The sequence below is a fragment of the Lathyrus oleraceus genome, chromosome 3, assembly GCF_024323335.1.
Source record: "Lathyrus oleraceus cultivar Zhongwan6 chromosome 3, CAAS_Psat_ZW6_1.0, whole genome shotgun sequence".
NCBI classification, from domain to species: Eukaryota; Viridiplantae; Streptophyta; class Magnoliopsida; order Fabales; family Fabaceae; genus Lathyrus; species Lathyrus oleraceus.
In genome coordinates this window covers 289,467,392-289,488,703 of record NC_066581.1, presented here as the reverse complement: position 1 = coordinate 289,488,703, position 21,312 = coordinate 289,467,392, and the positions used below count along the sequence as shown (strand labels likewise).

Here is a 21,312-nt window from a genome sequence, read left to right as displayed (position 1 = left end):
ATAACATGTTATATTTGTGACAAAATTATGTCGCTTTCACCGATTTAAAAATCATTCGAGCCAATTTCAAAATAAATCACATACTTCTCGATTCAAAGTCGAGCCCATTTTCAAGCACCTTTGTAAGTCGATTGCTTTTAAAGCATCGCCATCAACCTCACATGGCTTACTCTTGGGCCTTCTTACAATGAGACCTATTCGATTAATCGATTAGATGAACAATACATTAAAGTAGTTCAATTCATTCACAAAATACAAATTTAAAACCTTGATCCAACATCGAGTATTTTCATTCAAATTAACCCAAAATACCTAAATCACAATTGAATACCATTTCGTTTGGAAATAAAAATGAGGTAATGGTTTTGAGTTTTCAACTCCCCTCCTTGATTATTTAAGCACGAACTCTTATATTTGATTAGTCGAACAACCGTCATTTCTATCCACCTAAGCACAAACAAATCGAATCATTTTATAATAAGAAATGCAAAGGGAGATGACTTTGAGTCTTCAATTTCTCTCCTCGATTATTTGAATACAAGTTCTCTTACTTGGTTAGTCAAACAATCGTCATTTCTCCGCAAACTTATAAACCCGATTAAATCAAATTATTTTCATAATAAGCTAAATGAAAAGGGAGATGACTTTGAGTTTTCAACTTCTCTCCTCAATTGTTTGAATACGAGTTCTCTTACCCGGTCAATCGAACTATTGTTATTTTTCTGCTAACTGATACCGTAAGTCAAATCATTTTCACAATAAACTATACGAAAAGGGAGATGGTCTTGAGTTTTCAATTCCTCTTCTCAAATGCTTGGATATGAGTTATCTTACTCAGCCATTCGAGTAATTGTCGTTTATTCTAAAAATACATCAACCATACACAAACTTATTTTCGTAATCACTCAGATTAAAAAGAAAGCGGTCTAGAGTCTTCTATTCCCTTTCCCGATTATTAGGATACGAGTTGTCTTACTCGATTATCCAAGTATTCGTTATCCATCCAAAACACCTTAATTATTGTCAAATCCTTTCTATAATTAAGGATGAAAAAGAAAGCGGTCTAGAGTCTTCTATTCCCTTTCCCGATTATTAGGATATGAGTTGTCTTACTCGACTATCCGAGTAATCGTCATCCAACCAAAAACATCTCAACCAATCAAAACATCCAACGTATTAATCCAATTTGTCCCCCCGTGTAACCAAAACTCTTTTCAAAAGAGACATTATTTAATCCCTTCTAACGCGCACAACAAACTAGTGTTTAAGCCTCCGCCGAGAGTAGACAAGCCAACGTTTAGCCTTTAGAACGCGATCTAAATGGCTGTTCACTAAAAAATACCAACCAACCATAGTTCCCCGAACTATGAATGCTCTGATTTCCTTATTATACCATAAGGATACGTAGGCAGGAGATTGTTGTATCTTCGCGAGCACACTAATAAAAAACCTCCCCTTTCCCTTTCTGAGAATATCATCCATTTCTATTTTTCAATATTTTATAACCTAAAGATAACAAACGAACATAAATTAACACTCGAAACACAAATTAGAACTAAAATGTTTCCGTTGAGTACAACAGACGTAAGGGGTGCTAATACCTTCCCCTTACGTAATCCACTCTCGAACCCGGATATGGTTGCGACGACCATTATTCTATTTTCTAAAGTTTTTATCGATATTTTCCTATCCCTTCTATGGGATAAATAAAGTTCGATGGTGACTCTGTTCGAACATAATTTTTTCCGCGACTATCGCGAGGAATCGTATTTTTCGAGATGCGACAGATGGAGACTCTGTTGGGGACTAGCTCCAAGAAAAAGAGAGTGAAGCCTAATTTAGTTCAGTTTCTGTATTTGGGTTAATCTTGTTTGTTTATCTGTTATTTTTTTATTCTCCTATTACTATGCTGTCATAATTATTATATTGTGATTTATTGACTATGTCTTATTGGGGGTGCTCTGGTTGGTGATACTTCGTGAGATAGGCTCTCCACCCGAGTCTGAGGAAAACCATAAGATTAAGTTGGTGGTTGCATAGTGGGCGCCCACAAGGAGTCTTCCTTGTTAGGAAGAAACGAAGACCCCGCCTAGAGGAGATTCTCTTGAAATGTTATTTCTCGACGAGTTTTTGTCACGACGATAGTATTCTCAAGTTGGATCAATGACTCCAGGGACCTTTCAACCCATTATATCCGGTGGTTATGTAGTATCTACCCGAAAAGTCCCAGACTTATTGGGTTAATACGAAAGCCCCAATCAGATGAGATCCCTTGGGCGTATTACTACCTTACAGTGGTATTCCCAACCTCGATCTATGACTCTGAGAACCTTATTAGAACCGTGGACTCGAGAGTTGTATGGACCCAATAGGAGTCTTCCTCTTTGGGACCATACGAAGGCCTCACCCAAACGAGACTATGTTTAGGGATGTTATTAGCAGATGAGTTTTCATCATGACAATAACTTTCTTAAATATTGATTGATGACTTTGGGAACCTCTTACCTTTAGCATTCTCCCAAAAGGGTTTTGTTTAGTAACCAAGAATATCCACTCTCATGACCTGTATATTAACCTACATGTGACACGCATAATATCATTCATAACATAACATTCATACTATTTTATTTCCAAGGAATCTGAGTATCATGAGTTGCAGGAATTCAAGAAACATGGAATCAAGCAAAAGAAACATTTACTCCTTCAAGTTCAAGGATCCCAATCTAAAGAACTTACGTAACTTGGTCTCTCAGATGCACCCAGTATACAGAATCAACTTTGGGAAGAATTATGGCAATTTGCTTAGCATCCTCAATCAACAAGTGGACCATACAGTCTTAATCACTTTAGCCCAATTCTATGACCTACCTTTAAGATGCTTCACATTCCAAGATTTCCAGCTAGCACCAACGTTGGAAGAATTCAAGCGTCTTATTAGGATTCCTATGAAGAACAAGCCACTATTTAAAGGGATAGATGAATCCTTGCCCCTTGAGGTCATTGCTAGTGCGCTTCACATGGATGAGAAGGAAGCAGAGGCTAACTTAGAGACAAAAGGGAATACCAAAGGATTTTCACTATGTTTTCTTTTGGAAAGAGCTCATACCCTATTGAAGGCAAAAAGTTGGGATGCTTGTTATTCTGCTATTGCATTGGCCATCTATGGCGTCGTCCTGTTCCCGAATATGATTGGTTTCGTAGACATGACTGCCATTTGTGTTTTCCTTACTGGGAACCCAGTACCCACTTTGTTAGCCGATGTCTATTATTACATAAGTCATAGGTATACTAAGAATAAGGGATTGATTGCTTGTTGTGATCCTTTATTGTATCAGTGGTTTCTAGAACATCTTCCGAAGACAGATGCTTGGGTTGAACAGATAGATATTAGTTGGCCTCCGAGATTGGGATCACTCCGATCTGAAGATATCTCTTGGTACTCCAAAGAATACATCAACATGAATATCATATTCAGTTGTGGAGATTTCCCAAATCTACCACTTATTGGAACTCAAGGATGTGTGAATGCTAATCCAGTTGTATCACTCAGACAACTTGGCTACCCAATGGAAGGGCCTCCAGAGGAAATTTTTTTGGAATCCTAGCTTATTCCAGCAAATCAAAGAATCTTGGAAGAATGTCAATCGAAAAGGGAAAGCTGAGTTAGGGAGAGCAAATGGGGTTACAAAAGAACCATATTTTCAGTGGGTAAAGGAAAGGGTGCAGATGATTAAAATGTCATTTGTCATTCGGACACCTATACCTCTTCCTGAACCTAAGCTCACCCATGTCCCTATTGAAGAAATGGAGGAACTCAAGACCACCATGGCAAAGCTAGAAAAAGAGAATGAAAAGCTACAGATAAAACTCCAACAAACCATCAATGAGAAAATCAATATGAAGTGGGAGCTTGAGAGAAAAGAGGCACAACTTCAAGCACATGTGGAAAAGTTTAACAAATAGGAGCATAAGAGAAAAAAGATCAAAGTGGAATTAGAACAAGCTGATCATTGTTTAGATACCCTTAAGGGACAACTACGACAAGCTCAGAAAGAATGTCAAGACAATGAGCGTTGGTGGCATCTAGCCACGAAGGAAAACAAGACGATAAGGGATACACTTGGGGCTCAGATAAAACAGCTCACCAATTTTGTTCGTCATGCAAAGGCTGAAGTAGATCAGGAGCGCCGACTCAAGAATATAGCCACTGAAGCTTCTAGGGTATCACCCATGATATGGGAGGAGAAGTGTCGTGAAGTAAGAGATGCCAGGGAATACGTCAGCTATTGGAAGAACCATCTAGAGTCATTACACCAAGACAGCTCCATATGGTTGAAAGAACGAGACTATGTGATTGAAGATTATGAATCCTTTAAGAAGACCATAGACTTCTTACAAGGAGATAGGGATAAGTTTCGTGCGAAACTCGATGGGCTAGTAGGGTTCTGCAATTGGGCGGCTAAAGAATTGCCATGGAAGTTGAGAGACGCAGTCGAAGAGTTGAAAGAAGATAGCACTCCTCCAACCATAATCAGTTTCATTCTGCTCTGTAAAGGGTTGCTGAAGAGATTTAATGAGGAACTAGAAGAGCTTCAGGCCAGAAGGCCAGCTGTTTAATTTGCTTATGTCTTGTATTTTGTTCCTTTAACAAATGTGCTTTTGAACTATGACCTTCTTTGAACCCCTATGTTATGTACTTAAATGAATGACGTTTAAAAATTACTCCATTATTGCTATTCTAAGTATTTCTTGTTTCTTCGAATTACTAACAACTAATGAAACTCGAATGATTCCCTGAAAATAAAATATGCATAACATTCGCATCCTCATTATACATCACGCTTCATAAAAATTCAAAAAACTTACCCAACCTTTTTACCCTTTATCCAATCAACCACACTGACTAATCAACACCGATACGAGACGCGAAGCAAATACAAGATGACATTAGAGCAAGTAGAGGCCAATCAGGTTACCATGAGGACAGACATCAATACAATCCAGGATAAGATGGATCAGTTGTTGGAGACAATGCTCGCGATCGCTCAGAGAGAGAGGAGTGAGGAGGAAGAAGCTAGGGAAAAAAGGAATGATAGCACGCCAGGTCTGAACCCCCAAGACGAGGGTTACGTCCCCACCAAGAAGAGATTGGTTCAGATACCGGTAGGAGGCAAAGGAGATGGAGACCGTGCAGAACCTTCTGATACGTCTACTCATCACAGATCCGAAATTGGAGATGACCAGTATGATGCGTTCTATATGCCTGATCAACCAAAACCTAAGATACTTCCAGATCCTGCTGCAGATAGGCTCCGTGCCCTGGAAAAGAAGATCAGAGCCATAGAAGGAAACAATATCTTCGGTGCTTCTGCCATGAACATGCGCTTGGTATCGAATTTAGTCATCCCGGCTAAATTTAAAACTCCTGATTTCAAGAAATACAAAGGACAGACTTGTCCAAGAAGCCACCTGGTAATGTACTTTAGGAAAATGGCTGCTCATACCGAAAACGACAAACTACTTGTACACTGTTTCCAAGACAGTCTAAGTGGAGCATCTTTGAGATGGTACATGAGCTTAGAACAGGGGAGGATTCAAAGTTGGGAGGATTTGGCTGACGCATTTCTCCGTCAGTACAAATATAACTTAGATATGGCACCCGACTAAATGCAGTTGCAAGGGATGGCTATGAAGGAGAGTGAGTCATTCAAGGAATACACCCTGCGGTGGAGAGAGTTGGTTGCTCAGGTAGAGCCACCATTGTCTGAGAAGGAAATGACCGATATATTTGTGGACACCTTGAAGGACCCATTCTTTGATCGATTAGTGAGCAGTGCAGCATCTGACTTCGCACATCTAGTCATAATTGGAGACCGCATAGAGAAGGGGTTGAGGGATGGAAAGATTCCAGGAGGAGTGACAACACCTAGCACATTGTAGCGGTGTATTCATCACTTTATGATTTATTGACTAAATCAAAAGCAAAGCATACAAAGATAGAGTCGCCACCGCACTTCTATTTATCCAAAGGAATGGCTAAAAAGCGAACAAAAGCCTAAGAAGTTTTACACAAAGAAAACTAATAAAAGGTCAGAGATCTGGGTAAGGGGGTAATTATGTTGTGGGAAGGTGTTAGGCACCCACAACATCCTAGGTACTCCTAGGGAACCTCTTTTCACAACTTGTTGTAAAATTATTTGTTTATGAAATATTTTTGTGCAAACATTGATTGAAGGGATGAGAAAAGAATATACAATTTTTATTATTTTTGTGTTTGAATGGATGAACCCATTGCCTACGTACCTTTTTCATGAAAGATAAGGATCAAAACGCCGTAGTTCGGCTAAAAGATTTCCAAAAAGTGAGTGGATTGATTTTAAACAAAAGCCTTAAGGTCTTTCATTATCAACGGGAGAAAACTCAACCTGAACCAACAATCCACCATGTGAGAACAGCTTCAACACGCTAGTGAGGGGTTAACCCTATAATAAGCATGGAAGTCTTACAATTCAATCACTAAGGATGCGGTGAGATTTACATCAACCACTATGATAATTCAGATATATGGCTAATGTATGAAAACTTATCAAGAAGTGGACAAGGGCCACAAAAACAATTGAGTGAGTGAAATTAATCAATTAGAAGTATTCACAAAAATGATCAAAGTTGACATTAGATTCAATTCAAAAGAAGTATTGTGAAGATGAAGTTTGAAAATCAAAGGCTTAAAGCCTAGGTGTCTAGTTTTGAAAACAAGTGAAAATGTTTGCACAAAATTTTCTGGTTTGGGTTAAAATGCAAGTGGAGGTTATGCACAAAAGGGTTAAGGGTTAAGGGACAAAGCCACAGGCAAGATTGCTTTCTCAAAACCATAGAAATGATTCAAGGAAGTTCCTTTGGAATTAGGCAACACAAGGCAAAAGCAAATAAGCAAATTCATAGGAGCAACAAAACTGGAAATGGATTGCCAATAAATGGTCTTACGTCCAACTCCGAAAACAAATGGGAAACGGAGTGCCAATAAATGGTCTTACGTCCAACTCCACAAAGCAACATGGGAAACAGATAGCCAATAAATGGTCTTACAGCTAACTCCACAGAAGAAAACAAACACAGGAAACAGATAGCCAATCAATGGTCTTACACCTGACTCCTCAAAACAAATAAAAGAGGAAATGGAGTGCCAATCAATGGTCTTATATCCAGCTCCCCAAAAGGAACAGGAAACAGATAGCCAATCAATGGTCTTACATCTGACTCCTCAAAAAGAAAACACATAACAAATGCAAAACAAAAATATGAATGATGCACAAAATAGCAAACAAGCAATCAATTATCACACGCTATACACAACCAAAAGGCTCAATCAAAGTTGGGCTTTAGTCAAGGGGTCATATCGACCTTGACAAACAAGCCAGATACTGGAAGGGGTGGCAGGCTCTTAACCTCTGACATGGACCGTCAGGGTGAGCAGATGAAATGGGAGATGAGGATTAGACCTCATAGCTCTTAACCCGGCCGGGGTGAGCTTGAATCAAAGAAGGTGTGGGAGTCCAGAATGAGGAACTCTATTCCACAATGACTGACTCTATATACAATGATCTTGGGGTGTTTATTCAAATGCATCTGCACATAGTGCGAGCAAGATGAAAGACTCAACTGAATAGCAGGGGATGGACTGCACATCCCTTCTATCTGCCAATGCCTCTTCACTTAGGAGGACTTGAAGTACATGGCACAAAAGTAAACAATAAAAAATATGGCCTCTTAAGGAGGGCTTCAGACAGATGCCTGCCAAAGATAGCAGGTCTTCCATACTACATGGAGTTAAAGAGATTACCTAGGTGGTATGCCAACCACAAGCAAAGCAAAGCAACTCAAGTAATGAGTTAAAGCTACTAAAGTACTTGTAAGAAAATCAAACAAGTCAATATTCACATTCAGACAAACTAAACAGACAAGTCAACAGTGAGACAACCAATATACACAATGTAAGTCAACAACTCAAGTGAGTTACCCATCCAAGGACCTACAACACAATCAACATTAGTTAAACAAAGAAAATTGCATCTCAATTTATGAGATCAACATCATCCATTAGGACTTATTGCTTGAACCTGAAAGGCAAAGCTCAAATTGTGAGTACAAACCCCTAGGGCAAAGCCTAGGGTCAAAGGTGAAGCAAAAATTCAAAACAGAAACTAAAACTCAACATGAATCACATTTAATCAATTAAGAACATGTCCTAAAAAGGACCAAATCAAAATCATCAAGCAAAGTCATGTAGTGAGCAAGAGAAGACAAAGGCAATTTCAAAGCACACAATTGGACATTTAGAAACAAAATTCCATATTAAAACAGAAATGACTCAAACAATTCTAGAAATTTTTATGTGCATACAATATGTCAAACACAATCATCATGCCAAAAATTAGAATAAACAGAGTTCATTTGACCTAGAAATGAAAATGCACAAGTATGACATCAAACTGTGTAACACACATTGTCACACCATGCAAACATGTGTATAAAACAGAAATGGAAAATGATAAAAATGCACAATCAAGCCTCAAAGGTCAAGCATCATGTTAGGAATCATCACACAAAATTTCATGGCAATTGGATCATTATTGAGCATTTCATGATAGAAAGAATGAAGCATGGTACATTTTGCATATATGATCAATCAACCAATCACAATTCAAATTCCAGAGATGATAAAATCATGAAACCACCACCAAAAAATAATAGACAAACACATGAACATTTTGCAAAAAATTGGGAATTAATTGGATGAATTTTCAATTTGATATGAATTTTTGAAGTTGGAAAATATTTGAAATAAAATGTGGAAATTGTACATGAAATTATGGAGGGAAAGAGGAAATGATGAATTAATTTGAAAATATGGCTTAGGCTGGAATCGAAGTAGGTTCAGATAAACATGAAGCGCGCTGAACAAAATTGCAAAGTCCAGGAATCGAAGTGTGTTTGTGCCAAAAACGCAGAGTTTCATTAAACTTGCTGGCAACACAGTCATGGTCAAAGGCATATGTGGCAGCGGTCAAAGGATTGTAGGCCAATCAATTGGCCAACAGGCGCGCATATGTGGCAGCCAACATACAAAACCCTAGCCAACATACATAAATTGCAGACGGTGGCGCCTAGGGCGGAAACCACCGTCTTCTTTGTGAAGACGGTGGAGGAACAGTACACGCACATGATTTTTTTTCCAGAATCCAGTAAAAATGATATCAATCGAAAGCTCTTCACATGTACATCACAGATCAATCATCATTTAATCAAAACAAGCCATGGATTAAAAGAATCGAAGACAAACATTTTGACATTCAAACTTTCAATTCCATATAACTCAGCCAATAATCCACCAAATCACATGAAATTTTCATCAGCATGCTCAGCAAGAGAAGGTCTACACTATCATGGCAAAAGATTAGAGAATTAAGAGCTTCGAAAAACCTACCTCTTGAAGAACAGTTTCTGGAATCAGCAGTTTCAAGGCCTGACACGATTCAAATTCACTCCTGTATCACTGTTATGAAGCTTGAAGTAGAAATTGAGGCTTGGAAAGGCTTAGATCTGGCTCAAACAACAGTTTCCATCTTCACCTTCATGAGCTTGATATGCTTGATTTCCACTCGAATCCTTCAAAACAAAGCTTGATCTGCACTAAATGAGGATCAGAGAACAAGAATATGCAAGAACATCACTAGCTTATGTGAAGAAAATTTGAATTTGGATTGAGAGAAAATTTTGGAGGGAAGAAGAATTTAGATCTAGAAATGGTGAAGATCCAGAAATTGTGTTAGGATTTGGTATATATACTCAGTCTTAATCACATCCTAATTAAAATTAAGCATGGTTTAATTGAGATTAGTGAAAATGGGGTGTGTGACCAAAAATGACAATTTGTGTGGTGCATGGAAAATGCATACGTGAACAGTACCAAATGGATGATCAAATTCACTTAAAATCTTCCAATGAACACAATGGCAATGGTATTTTGTCCATACAATGCACCAATTTCAAATTTGTCATTTTCCCTCCAAAATGGGCATGAAAGAACAAATGATCATATGATGAAATTTCATGCAATGTGATGATGGATTTGGAAATTAGAGGTCATGACAAGCAAAATTCAAAAAGAGGCACTAAATTTGGAGTTATGGTTCAAAAGTTATGGCTTGTTGAAGTTCCATGCACACTTGGCAATCATTTGATCATATCTCCTTAACCATTCATCAGATGCTCATGATCTTGGACTTTTTGGAAATAGGAGAGAGAGATCTTCAACTTTCAAGTTGGACAAAAATTCATTTGAAGCTTCTTTGATGTTGGAAAGTTGAGTTGAAGTTGGTCCAAAAACTTTCCATTTTTGGAAACTTGAAATTACAGGTCACTTTCCATTTTGGGAAACTTTTGACTTGACCTCAAAATCTTAAATGTAGATGTTTGACATGATGAATAAGCCTTGTTTGAACATGAATGGGATGAAGAAACTCAATTCCCACACTCAAAGCCTTCAGTTGACTTTCAGTTGACTAGCATAGGCCTTTAGATGACTTGAAAATGTTTTGATGAACTTGGGCCTTTGCCACTTGGGGAATTTGCTTCACAATGGACCTCTAGCTCATATAAGCTCAATATAATGATCACATGATTCATATCTCAAGGAAAACCTCATCTCTTGCACAAATGATCCACTTGAATTGCCTTGACCTATTGACTGCTTAAGCTGCAAGTAACAAAGGTTAATGACATATTTCTGTACATTTTTGGTTAGCGATTAAGAGAAAAGCAATGATACACAAATGCAAGCAATGCTTGGTGATCAAGAATCACTCTTAAGAAAGATCCCACCCACAGGGAAGGAAGCAAGGTGTCCAATGATCCTTGAGGCTATGCAATGTTATGATATGATGCCATGAGGGATCTTAGGGACAAAATTGGGGTCTTACAGATGCCCCTATTTAAGGTCATTCTAGCCGGAGAAATGAAGGTTAAAATCTTCATCTCGACGCGGTAGAATGGGCTTAAATAACAATAATGAGACAAATTTTGGTCCCTAAGAGACCTCATGATGCAAATGTATGAATGCAAAAGAAACAAACTCTGTGGGGAATATAGGTCCACAAAGAAGGAAAGAAAATCAGAAGAAAAGACAAATCCACAGGAATGCTGCCCTTCCTAATGGAACAGAGACTCTGACGGGACTCTTATGAGGATAAGAAAAAAGAATGCGTGAGCAGGACACGACTCTGAATTAGGGGGAAAAAAAACTTGACACTGCGTGAGCAGGACACGACTCGATTGGAGACCTTACTGGGGAGTAAAGGACTCAAACTGGAAAAAAAGAGTTCCAAAGGGAACAAATCCAATGGAAAGACTCAAGCTGACTCAAAGATGCGTGTATTGGGGAAAATGCCAATACAGCAAAACTATCCACAAAGGATACTTCGGATAAAAATCTGGACTCAGGCTGGGGAAAGATTCACACAGAACCTCCCTGCCGGGGAAGTTGTATATATTGGGGAGTTATGCCAATACAGCAAAAGGGTGAATCACAACTGAAATTCCGCTGGGGAAATCTAACAAAGACTCTCCAGGGGAAGCAAAAGGATGAGGTGTTACCGGTTACTGGGTAATAAGCTCAAAGAGGCAAGTGATCTGAACACCGGTTACTGGGTGAAAGAACAACAAGCTCGGGAAGAATGAATATCTAAGACCGGTATAAGGGTGAAAGATATCAATCAACCAAAACATCTGAGGAAGACCTGAAAAAGGTACATCAACTCAGGAAAATCTGACTCCACAGGGGACCAAGGTCATAATAGGGAGCAGAAAGGAAGGAACACCAGGGATACCGGTTACTGGGTATATAATAGGTGACCGACCGAAAACGTGAATTGGGGTTTACTTCCAAAACACTCATCATCCGAAAGGAGGGCTTGAAAAAGCAAATCGACTTACAGGATGGACATTCGACTCCGCAACGGGAAAACGAATCTTACTCAAATGGGGAAGGACAAAAGGCTTCAACCAAAGAGCGCATGAGATATATTATCCATTACCGTCAGAACGTGGATAGTATACTCGCATGGAAGGAACACCAGGGATACCGGTTACTGGGTATATAATAGGTGACCTACCGAAAAGAGAAACAATCGTTACCAACAACAACAGGGTAGACGAAAGATAACTCGCTGGGGATAAATTGCAAGCATACGACAATTATCCATGAGACATATCACCGGTTACTGGGAGATACACTCAAAAGGGGTAGAAATGAATATTCGATTCCGCACAGGGAACACGAATCTTACTCAACTGGGGAAACACAACAGGCTTCAACTGAAGAGTGCATGAGATATATTATCCATTACCGTCAGAACATGGATAATACACTCGCATGGAAGATTATCCACAACCGGTTACTGGGTTAATAGAGGATAAATCATCTGAAAAGAAAGGCATCGGGATACCAAAACTAGGTATATAATGATGACCGATCAAAGGGAGCAACAATCATTACCAACATAAGGGTAGATGAAAGAGGACTCACTGGGGATGCATTGATAAAAAATCAATGATCCGGGGAACAAATCACTGGCAAACGGTGAAAGGACCCGCTGAGGATAAAATTGCTAGCATACGGCAATTATCCACAAGAAGGAGGGAAAAGACCCGCTGGGAATACAATTGCTTACTCAGAGCAATTACCCAGAAGAGGATGGGGAAAAGATCAACATCGAATACTGGATATTGACAATCACCCAGAGTAACCGTCATCGGTTAGGATGAACCACAAAAGGTTAACTCTGCAAAGGGGGGAGAAATTAGGATTTACAACTACCGAATACTGGGTAGAAGACCAAAGACTCAGCTGAGGATAAGGTGAATGATTGCCGGTTACTGAGCAATTATCCAACTATCCCACAGGAAAGCACAGACTCTGATAGGGAGAAAAACAACAACATAGGATTTACAACTACCGAATACTGGGTAGAAGACCACAAAATCCGCCATCAACCAGACTGAACCACAAAGGTTACCTCTGCTAGGGGATGAAAGTAGGATTTATAACTACCGAATACGGGGTAGAAAACCATAACTCTGATGAGGATAAAAAGTAGGGTTTACAACTACCGAATACTGGGTAGAAGACCAAAGCCTCTGTGTGGGGAGCGAAAGGATCACTACTCCGCACGGGGAAAACAAATAGGGTTTATAACTACCAGTTACTGGGTAGAAAACCACAAACTCTGCCGAAGGGCAAGAAAATAGGATTTACAACTACCGAATACTGGGTAGAAAACCACCGACTCTTGCTAAGGAACAAAAGGTTCACAAATACCAATCTCTGGGTAAACAACCACAGATTCCTCAAAGAGGGAAAAAGGGTATATAGGATTTACAACTACCGGTTACTGGGTAGAAAACCACAAAGGATAGGACTTACAACTACCGGTTACTGGGTAGAAGCCAAAAATTCCGCTGAGGATAAAGTGAATGATTGTCGGTTACTGAGCAATTATCCATTTATTCCACAGGGAAACACAAGAGACAGTTGAAAAAGGGCCAATTCAGGATCAAACCAAAAAGGCAAACTGAATCAAGACTCGTCCTAATGAGGAAAGAACTCAAAAGGGAAAACCATCCCAATACATGTGTTGGGAGGAAACGGAAACAACCGTCATCCACGAGGATATATCTCAGTGGGGAAATGCAGAGGGAATGACAGACACTTTCTGCTTAAGGGGCTGACTCTATATTGAGAGATTATACACCCGACATCTGCTTGGGGATCTACTGGGGAGATCTATATCACCAAAAGCAGGAGACAACAAACAAAAGATATATGGCAAAAATGCAACATGAATATCTGAAAGTTGAAAGTATGCATGAATATGCGTGATTTATGTTTGATGAATGCTGACAAAACAGACATTTCTAACACAAACAGGCCCAGGAATCAAACGCCCGGTACTACACCACAGGAGAGAAAGCCAGGATCACCGGAGAATAACCAATTCTGACGGGATCAGGAAAACAAGGATCATCTACAAGGATGGATCATCAGTCTCAGCTGGGAAAGAGGAGCTCACTGCACCGACAAAAACTGCCATAAAAACAACTCCAAACAACTCCACTGGGGGGAAACCCACTAAGGTAGAAAAGATCACACAAGTAGATTCTGCCAAACAAGCAACTCTACTGGGGGTCGGAGATATGAGGAAGTCACCAAATCTCTGCAGGGAGGAAGGCCTCAAGAGGTTTCCCGAGGGATCGCCAGTCACAACCGGAGAAAAGAGTTCAATGCACAGGCAGAAACGCCACAACAGCAGCTCACGCTAGGGACCAGAGATGCCAGGAAGCAATCAGATCTCTGATGGGGATAGATAGCATAGATGAAGCTCATCATACCAACAACTCCGCTGGGGGATCTATCCGAGGAAATGACGAAGTACCGGGGTGTCAACCCACCAACTACCGAATCTTCCAAAGAAAAGCAACCATGCTAGGGGGAGAATAATGCTGGAGAGGAAAGTTGAAGTCTTCAACAAGCACTCTGAATGAGGAGGAGTCATAATAAAGGCTCTGCTCAACACAAATCCGTTCGGGAGAAATCCCAACAAATACCCTGCTCGGGGGAGAAAAAATCTCAACAGAAGCTCTGCTTGGGGAGAAACCCCAACAACAATCTGGAGAAAGAGGATACAACCAAGCCAGGAATATGAACAAAAGTCTTACCCTGTTGGAAAACATGCCACCCTTGAGAGAGCACTGAGAAATTCTTAAGTATCCTTTTATCATTGTGAATGTTCATTTTGTTTAAAAATAATTTTTATGAAAATTTTTGTTTGTTTAAAACAATGACATTTTATCAATTAAAACATGCAAAACATTTGTTGAATTGAAACAAATAAGAGTGCAAATAATTGACTAAAAGCTCAAATTTATTTGATGGAATGGTAGCCTGCAAATGGCAAGACTCCATAGATCTGTACAAAATTTGAAATCGGTGATATATATTAGAAGAGGGCTACATTGAACATAATGACCATTTCTCTACCAATCTGAATCCGATGTATTTGAAACTTCAGTTGACGATGACTGAGCGAGAATCTCTGACGAAAAGACAGTTGTGAAACAGAAAGTCTTGTCAGGATGCAGTTACTTGCCAAATCCCTAATTTTTGCCTAGATTGCCCCAGGGTGAGGTACTCAATCTAACGGGATGCAAATTCATTTTTTCATGTCTCTAATTTTTTCCTGGATCGCCCTTTCGGGTTATCCACCGAGACGCTCATTTTTGCCTAAGCCGCCCTTTCGGGTTTTCAACTTAGCGAGCTATTCTGTTTTTCTTTTTAGGCAAAGTATTTCTTGACTGCATCTGAATTCACAGGACGAGTGAAATCCTCCCCATCCATTGTTGTAAGCATCAAAGCACCGCCTGAAAAGGCTCTCTTGACAACATATGGACCTTCATAGTTTGGAGTCCACTTGCCCCTGGAATCGGGCGCGAAAGACAAGACTTTCTTGAGCACGAGGTCACCTTCTCGGAACACACGAGGTTTGACCTTCTTATCGAATGCTTTTATTCATTCTCTGCTGATATAACTGACCATGGCACATGGCAGTCAATCGCTTCTCTTCAATCAAATTCAGTTGGTCATAACGACTCTGAATCCATTCAACATCAGTCAACTTGGCTTCCATCAAGACTCTCATTGATGGGATCTCCACCTCTACTGGGAGAACAGCCTCCATGCCGTAAACAAGAGAGAAAGGGGTTGCCCCTGTTGAAGTGAGGACAAATGTACGATATCCATGCAAAGCAAATGGTAGCATTTCATGCCAATCTTTGTACGTGACTGTAATCTTCTGGATAATCTTCTTGATATTCTTGTTAGCAGCTTCAACAACCCCATTCATCTTGGGTCTGTAAGGAGAGGAATTATGGTGTGCAATCTTGAACTCAGCGCATAACTCTTCCATCATCTTGTTGTTCAAGTTAGATCCATTATCAGTAATGATCCCATCAGACACACCATAACGGCATATCGGCTGATTCTTGACAAACTTCACGACCACCTGCCTCGTCACATTCGTATACGACGCGGCTTCAACCCATTTTGTGAAGTAGTCAATTGTTACGAGAATAAACCTGTGTCCGTTGGACGCTTTCGGTTCTATCATGCCAATCATGTCAATTCCCCATATAGAGAAATGCCATGGTGATGAAATCACATTCAGAAGTGTCGGAGGAATATGAATCTTATCCGCGTAAATCTGACACTTGTGGCATTTCTTCACATATTTGCAGCAGTCAGACTCCATTGTCAGCCAATAGTAGCCTGCTCTCAACATCTTTCTAGCCATGGCATGTCCATTGGAATGAGTACCAAATGAACCCTCATGGACCTCAGTCATTAACAGGTCTGCTTCGTGTCTATCCACACATCTGAGCAGAACCATGTCAAAATTTCTCTTATACAACACTTCTCCACTGAGGTAGAAACTGCCTGACAACCTTCTCAGAGTTTTCCTATCTTTCACAGATGCCCCAGGCGGGTAGACCTGGTTCTGGAGGAAACATTTGATATCATAATACGAAGGCTTGTCATCATTCACTTCTTCAACTGCAAACACGTGAGCTGGTCTATCCAAGCGCATCACGGTGATATTGGGAACTTCATTCCAATACTTGACCATTATCATTGAAGCAAGCGTAGCAAGCACATCTTCCATCCGATTATCCTCTCGAGGAATATGATGAAAGTCAACTTCTGTAAAGAACGTTGAAATCCTCCTTGCATAATCTCTGTATGGAATGAGACTGGGTTGATTCATTTCCCATTCACCCTTGATCTGATTGACAACGAGGGCCGAATCACCATACACATCAAGATGCTTGATCCTTAGATCAATGCATTCTTCTAATCCCATAATACAGGCTTCGTACTCAGCCATATTATTCGTGCATTTGAAAGTTAGCCTTGCTGTAAAAGGAATATGTGTGCCCTGAGGAGTAATGATTACTGCTCCAATTCCATTTCCGTACTAATTTACAACGCCATCAAACACCATCGTCCATCTGGAACCAGGTTCTGGACCTTCATCAAGTGTAGGCTCATCACAATCTTTCATTTTCAAATACAGAATCTCCTCGTCTGGGAAGTCGTACTGAACAGACTGATGATCTTCAATCGGCTGATGTGCCAAATGGTCAGCCAAGATACTACCTTTGATAGCTTTCTGAGCTCGATACTCGATATCATACTCAGATAACAACATCTGCCAACGGGCTATCCTCCCGGTTAAAGCAGGCTTCTCGAAGATATACTTGATTGGATCCATTCTGGATATCAACCAAGTAGTATGATTTATCATGTATTGGCGTAAACGCTTAGCGGGCCAAGCCAAAGCACAACACGTCTTCTCAAGCATTGAGTATCGAGACTCACAATCGGTGAACTTCTTACTCAGGTAGTAGATAGCAGATTCTTTCTTCCCTGATTCGTCTTGCTGACCGAGTACACAACCCATCGAGTCTTTAAGAACAATTAGATACATGATCAAGGGTCTTCCTTCTACAGGCGGAGACAAGATCGGAGGTTCAGACAGATACTCTTTGATATTGTCGAAAGCTTTCTGGCAATCCTCGGTCCAATCATGAGACTGATCTTTCCGGAGAAGCTTGAATATCGGCGCACATGTGGCAGTCATGTGGGATATAAATCTGGAAATATAGTTCAAGCGGCCAAGAAAACCTCGGACTTGCTTCTCAGTTTTGGGCGCAGACATCTCTTGTATTGCTTTGACCTTTGCAGGATCAACCTCAATACCTCTCTCGCTGACAACAAAACCCAATAACTTGCCAGAACGGACTCCAAATGTACATTTGTTCGGATTCAGACGAAGCCTGAACTTCCTCAGACGCTGAAAAAGCTTCAACAAATGCTCTACATGTTCCACTTCCGTTCGTGACTTAGCAATCATATCATCAACATAGACCTCAATCTCCTTATGCATCATATCATGAAACAAGGTAGTCATATCTCGTTGATACGTGGCTCCGGCATTCTTCAAACCGAAGGGCATCACTCGATAACAGAATGTTCCCCAAGGTGTGATGAATGTTGTCTTCTCCATATCCTCGGGTGCCATCTTGATTTGATTATATCCGGAAAATCCGTCCATAAACGAAAAGACTTTGAATTTGGCTGTATTGTCTACCAACATATCAATGTGTTGTAGAGGAAAATCATCTTTCGGACTAGCTTTATTCAAATCTCTGTAATTAACACACATACGGACTTTTCCGTCTTTCTTAGGCACAGGCACAATATTGGCCACCCATTGAGGATACGTAGAAGTCACCAGAAACCCCGCATCAATTTGCTTCTGAACTTCCTCTTTGATCTTCACTGCCATATCTGGATGAGTTCTTCTGAGCTTCTGCTTCACTGGCACGCACTCAGGCTTCAGAGGTAGGAAATGTTGCACAATATCTGTATCTAGACCTGGCATGTCTTCGTACGACCAAGCGAAGATATCAGAATATTCTCGTAGCAAACTGATCAACCCCTTCTTGACAGACTCTTCAAGGAGTGCCCCAATCTTCACCAATCGAACACAATCTTCAGACCCCAAGTTGACTGTTTCCAGATTCTCAAGATGCAGATGAATGATCTTCTCCTCGTGCTCAAGAAGACGGGTAATCTCATCAGGAATCTCTTCAACATCATCTTCCTCTACCTCAAATACAGGGAATTCAAAATTGGGAGATGGCGTTGGATCATTATGTTCAATGGGTTTTAGAATCAACCTGCATAATGATTTTGGATAATGAAAAACTTTAGAATTTAAACAAGCAAATCATTATGCAGATGAAAAGATTGCTTTTATTCTTGTTTTTAGGGTTTTTTGTGATCACCAATTTCATGCAAAAAAGCAAAAAGTGAAAACAATTGGAAAAACAAATGTTTAACATGAATTTATTGAATGAAATATCATTGTATATATGATGCCAACAATGTCATCACTTCTCCCTTTGGCATGGGAGAAGGGTTTTTTAAACAAAGCAAACATTACTTTAATCTATGAATGACTGTAGGAACATCCACAGCGACCCAATTGTAGCAGATCCCGCCAGGGAAGTTGTCAGTATCCTCTGCATCTTCTTCCAAATAGCAGCAACTTCCTCAGCTTGATCGGTGTGGATGAAACCTCCACTCTTGAACAACCCTTTGTTGTTGAAGACTGTCGCATCCGCGAAAAACAACCGGCGGGCTAAAACAAAACAACACAGAGCCGCCACCGTGCGTTATTTATCCCAAAAGAGGGAAAGGAAACGCTCAGAGTAAACCTGGAAAAAGCATGGTCTCGCGACCAAAGAGAATGGGATCGGGAGTCGGTTATGCGAAGGGAAGGTATTAGCACCCATATGCATCCGTCGTACTCGACGGGATCCACGCTCAAAAGATAGGTTAAGGTTGCTAAAACAAACATCACACACACACACACACCGAAGACAACACAGGTGGGGAAAGAGGAGAGGGCTCGCTAGGACATCAAAACAAATATACAAACAGGCAAACATGGAACCCGAACGCCAATCGCTGGACTTACATCAGCTTCCAAACCAAACAACCCACACTAGAAACCAGATGCCACTTGATGGACTTATACCGGACTCCAAGCACACAACAAGAGGATACGGAATGCCAATCACTGGGCTTACATCCATCTCCTACACACACAAGAACAAACAAGCAACAAGCTACTAAGGAGTCGGGAACTCGAGCCTAGGTCTGTCAAGCAAACACACACAAAAAGAAAAAGGGTGCCCGGAGAGACCTCGCACGGTCTCCTACCTACGTACCTCATCTGGTATGAGGATCAGGGCGACGTAGTTCCCCTGAACGGGAAAGAAATTCTAACCAGATACAAAGGGAGACACACTACTAGGGAGCTGGACTCGAGCCTAGATGTTATCATGCATCATTGCCCTATGTTATGGTTTCTATCTACTTGCACAACAGCAAGCTAATCCTAACCAGGAAAAAGCAAAGCATGCAAGCATAAACAAAGCAAATCAAACATTCACAGTTAGCACACACTATATACAGACAAATGTGGGCTCAATCAAGGGTTAAGTTGCAAAAGCAACACAACTGTGTCAGGGTGGTGTTAGCTCTTAACCCTGACATTGAGAGTCAGGGTGAAGCCAGATGAAATGGAAGTGAGGGGTGTGCCTCACAGCTCTTATCCCTGGCCAGGGAGAGCTTCAGACAAAGGAGTGTGGGTTCAGAAAGCGGGAACCCTTCTACACTCATGACTCTGACTCAACTGTACAACTGTACAAGATCTTGGGTTAATGTCCCAATGCATCAACACAGTGGTGTGAGCAGGGGAACGACTCAACAGAATAGCGGGAGATAGATTGCGTATCTCTTTTATCCGCCAATTGCCTTAATCAAGGTCTTTTCCTGCTTGGGGACAAAAATAAACAATCACAAACATCGCCTCTTAAGGAGGACTTCAGACAGTTGCCTGGCTAAATAACAAGCCAGGTCTTCCAGACTACATGGAGACAAGAGAGTCTACCTCAATTGGTTTATACAACCAAGCAGCAGCACAACAAGTTCTCAAAGAACTATTAGCAACTAATGTACCTGAAATCAATCAAATACAGTCAGTATACCAATCACATAGTCAAAACAAACAGCATAAGAGCCAACAGACAATGCAATCAATCACATGTGCAAAGCACAAGCAACTCAAGTGAGCCAAGCATCCTACAAAACAAACAAGTTAGTTCACAACAAGCAACCGAACTCAATCAACTTGCATTAATCTCCTTAAAGCATTGGCCTCTTAACCTGAAAAGCCAAACTCAAATATGAGAACCAAGACCACTAGGACAAGCCTAGGGTCAAAAGGAGGTGAAAAATTCAAAACAGCAAGTGAAAATTATCCAACATCAATATCAAACAATTAAGAATCAAACCCAAGTGGTTCCACATTCATATCATTCATCATTATCATTTCATGAAAGAAAAGGCAACAAACATGCAATTTAGAACCTCAAAGGACCAAACAGAATGATCACAATCAAACCAATACCAAAACCTTTCAATAAATCACCAAAAAATTCAAGATCAAACAGCATCCACAACATGTCAAGCACACCAAATTTCAGCTCATTTGGATCAAGGGAAGTAGGTCAGTGAAATTCATAAAGTCCAGACAAGTCCAAGCAAGCTCATTCATGGCATCAAAACAA

General features: G+C 40.4%; 1 protein-coding gene across 1 annotated transcript; it reads left to right on the top strand.

Moving 5' to 3' along the window:
- The first annotated feature begins 2,672 nt into the window (after nucleotides 1–2,672).
- Nucleotides 2,673–3,605, top strand: LOC127130909 (uncharacterized). Its single transcript, XM_051059864.1, has one exon. The coding sequence runs from the start codon at nucleotides 2,673–2,675 to the stop codon at nucleotides 3,603–3,605; it is 933 nt and encodes a 310-aa protein (XP_050915821.1).
- Nucleotides 3,606–21,312: the final 17,707 nt, after the last annotated feature.

Bases quoted from the DNA above. Each gene is read 5' to 3' on its own strand.
- LOC127130909 (XM_051059864.1), top strand. From the start codon at position 2,673: ATGGAATCAAGCAAAAGAAACATTTACTCCTTCAAGTTCAAGGATCCC.